At 61.1% G+C, this 1,704-nt stretch overlaps 1 protein-coding gene across 1 annotated transcript in view; it reads left to right on the top strand.

Moving 5' to 3' along the window:
• MPPED1 (metallophosphoesterase domain containing 1) overlaps positions 1-1,173 on the top strand; it is a gene marked incomplete at its 3' end in the record, with an annotated part of 27,775 nt that extends 26,602 nt beyond the window's left edge. The window contains exon 5 of the mRNA XM_008578535.1: positions 1,104-1,173. Coding sequence (XP_008576757.1) covers positions 1,104-1,173 — 70 coding nt within the window. The remainder of the gene's footprint in view (positions 1-1,103) is intronic.
• Positions 1,174-1,704: the final 531 nt, after the last annotated feature.

Consider the following 1,704-nt stretch of genomic DNA (forward strand, 5'->3'; position numbering starts at 1 on the left):
CCTTGCTCCCACCCCCCAGCTCCTGCAGCCTCAGGATGCTGTGTGGCCCTCGGGATGGCTACCCAGACGCCACAGGGGGCTTTGTACTCGCCCCCCTGTCCTCGCCTCTGCTCTGTGGCACCTGACGCTGGACACCACCCTGTCAAATGTGGGATCCCCTCCCCCAGCTTCCTCCTCAGACCCTTTCTCCATCGCCTCCTTCTGTTCTTCATTCTCCTCCAGCCCCCTGAAGGGCCCCCCTCAGGGTTCAGCCTTGACCATTCCACCACCCTATTCCAGACCTCCCAGCTCTCGCTCCCACCCGGACTGCAAAACGCCTCCGTCTATCTCCGCAGCTCAGAGCTCTCTCTGAGACCCAGCCAGTGTATTGTTCAGTCTTCTCACAAGACACCTCCTTCTGGGTGTCCACCCGGATTTCAGGCTCATTCTACCCCTAACTAAAGTCCCAAACCCCTGAGCCACCCCCACAGGCTATGCAGTACCATGTAGCACTCCAGCGGGGCATTTGCCCCCCTCCCTTCCCTCTGAGGCTGACATCCTGCCCACCCCACCTGCCGGGCTGCTGTGGGCACCCGAGTGGACCAGCCTGCTGGGCTCCCCTTCTCCTGCAGGATCCCCTGAGTCCCTCGGGGGCCGAGACCATGCCACGGCCAGTGCGGGTCCTCAGAGCCCAGCCCAGCCTGGCACCGGGGGGCACTCGGCGGGTGTTTGTTGAATAAAGCGTGGAGTGGGGGCCGAGGAGCATGGGATGAGCAGCCGTCGAGTGGCACCTGCTGCCCTCAGCAGAATCGGGCAGGGAAGGAAGACAAGGGCCGGTAATGGAATATTCAGAAGTTATAATTAACTTTTTCCTGGCGCCCTGGCATAAAACGATACATAAGACAGTATAAAAGGGGTCCAAGGATTTAGTCAAATAGAGCTAGGTCTTTTGCAAGTAAACCCTTAATTAAAATCCGTGAGGGAGAAAGGGAGAGAGACGGGAATGGAGGATTCGTTGCAGGGCGGTTGCCTTGGTTCCCGCCTCTCTTGCTGCAGTGCCGAGGGCTGGGGGCCGCGGGGACGTCGCTAGGCATGGGCTACACGGCCCTTTTGCCTCTTTGCAGGTCGGTGCCAGGGTGCCCGCTGGAACGGAGCCTTCCGTATTCGGGTGCAGGTGGAGCTGAGGGGGGTCCCGCAAGGGGCAGCTGGGGCCTCGCCTCCCCTCGCTGGAGCGGGAGGCTGGTCCCGGGCCCAGACAGGGCCGTTGTTCGTGGGGAAAATATTTCTTCCAGGAGCAGCTGGAGGTCGACCGCCCCCTTCGGCCCCAAAGTTCGACTGTCCCCTTGAGGCTGCTCCCTCACTTCCTCTCCTCTTCTGGGGGAGGCCAACCTCGGGTGTGGTCGGGGAGGGTCCCCACAGTCCATGGCTGTCTATCCCCAGCAGCTGTGTGAGTCCCTGCTTTTGTCCCATCCCTTTATTGTTACTGTTACCGCCGTCCTTCCTCCTCCCCACACGCGTGCACCTTCTTCTCACGGAGAGTCTTGCCCGTGCGCGTGGCTGCTGTTCGTGGCTTGTGCACGACCTCACTCTCTCTCCCTTTCCTGACGTTGCTCCGTGAGTTCTTGCCACACGGCTGCCCCTTCTGACAACTGCTCGGTGCTCCTCAGTGGCATCCCACGTTTTAGGGGTCAGGCCCTAGAGATGGTCCCTATGTGGTCCCACCCC

Source organism: Galeopterus variegatus, unplaced genomic scaffold (genome assembly GCF_000696425.1).
Source record: "Galeopterus variegatus unplaced genomic scaffold, G_variegatus-3.0.2 Scaffold1710, whole genome shotgun sequence".
Lineage (NCBI taxonomy): Eukaryota > Metazoa > Chordata > Mammalia > Dermoptera > Cynocephalidae > Galeopterus > Galeopterus variegatus.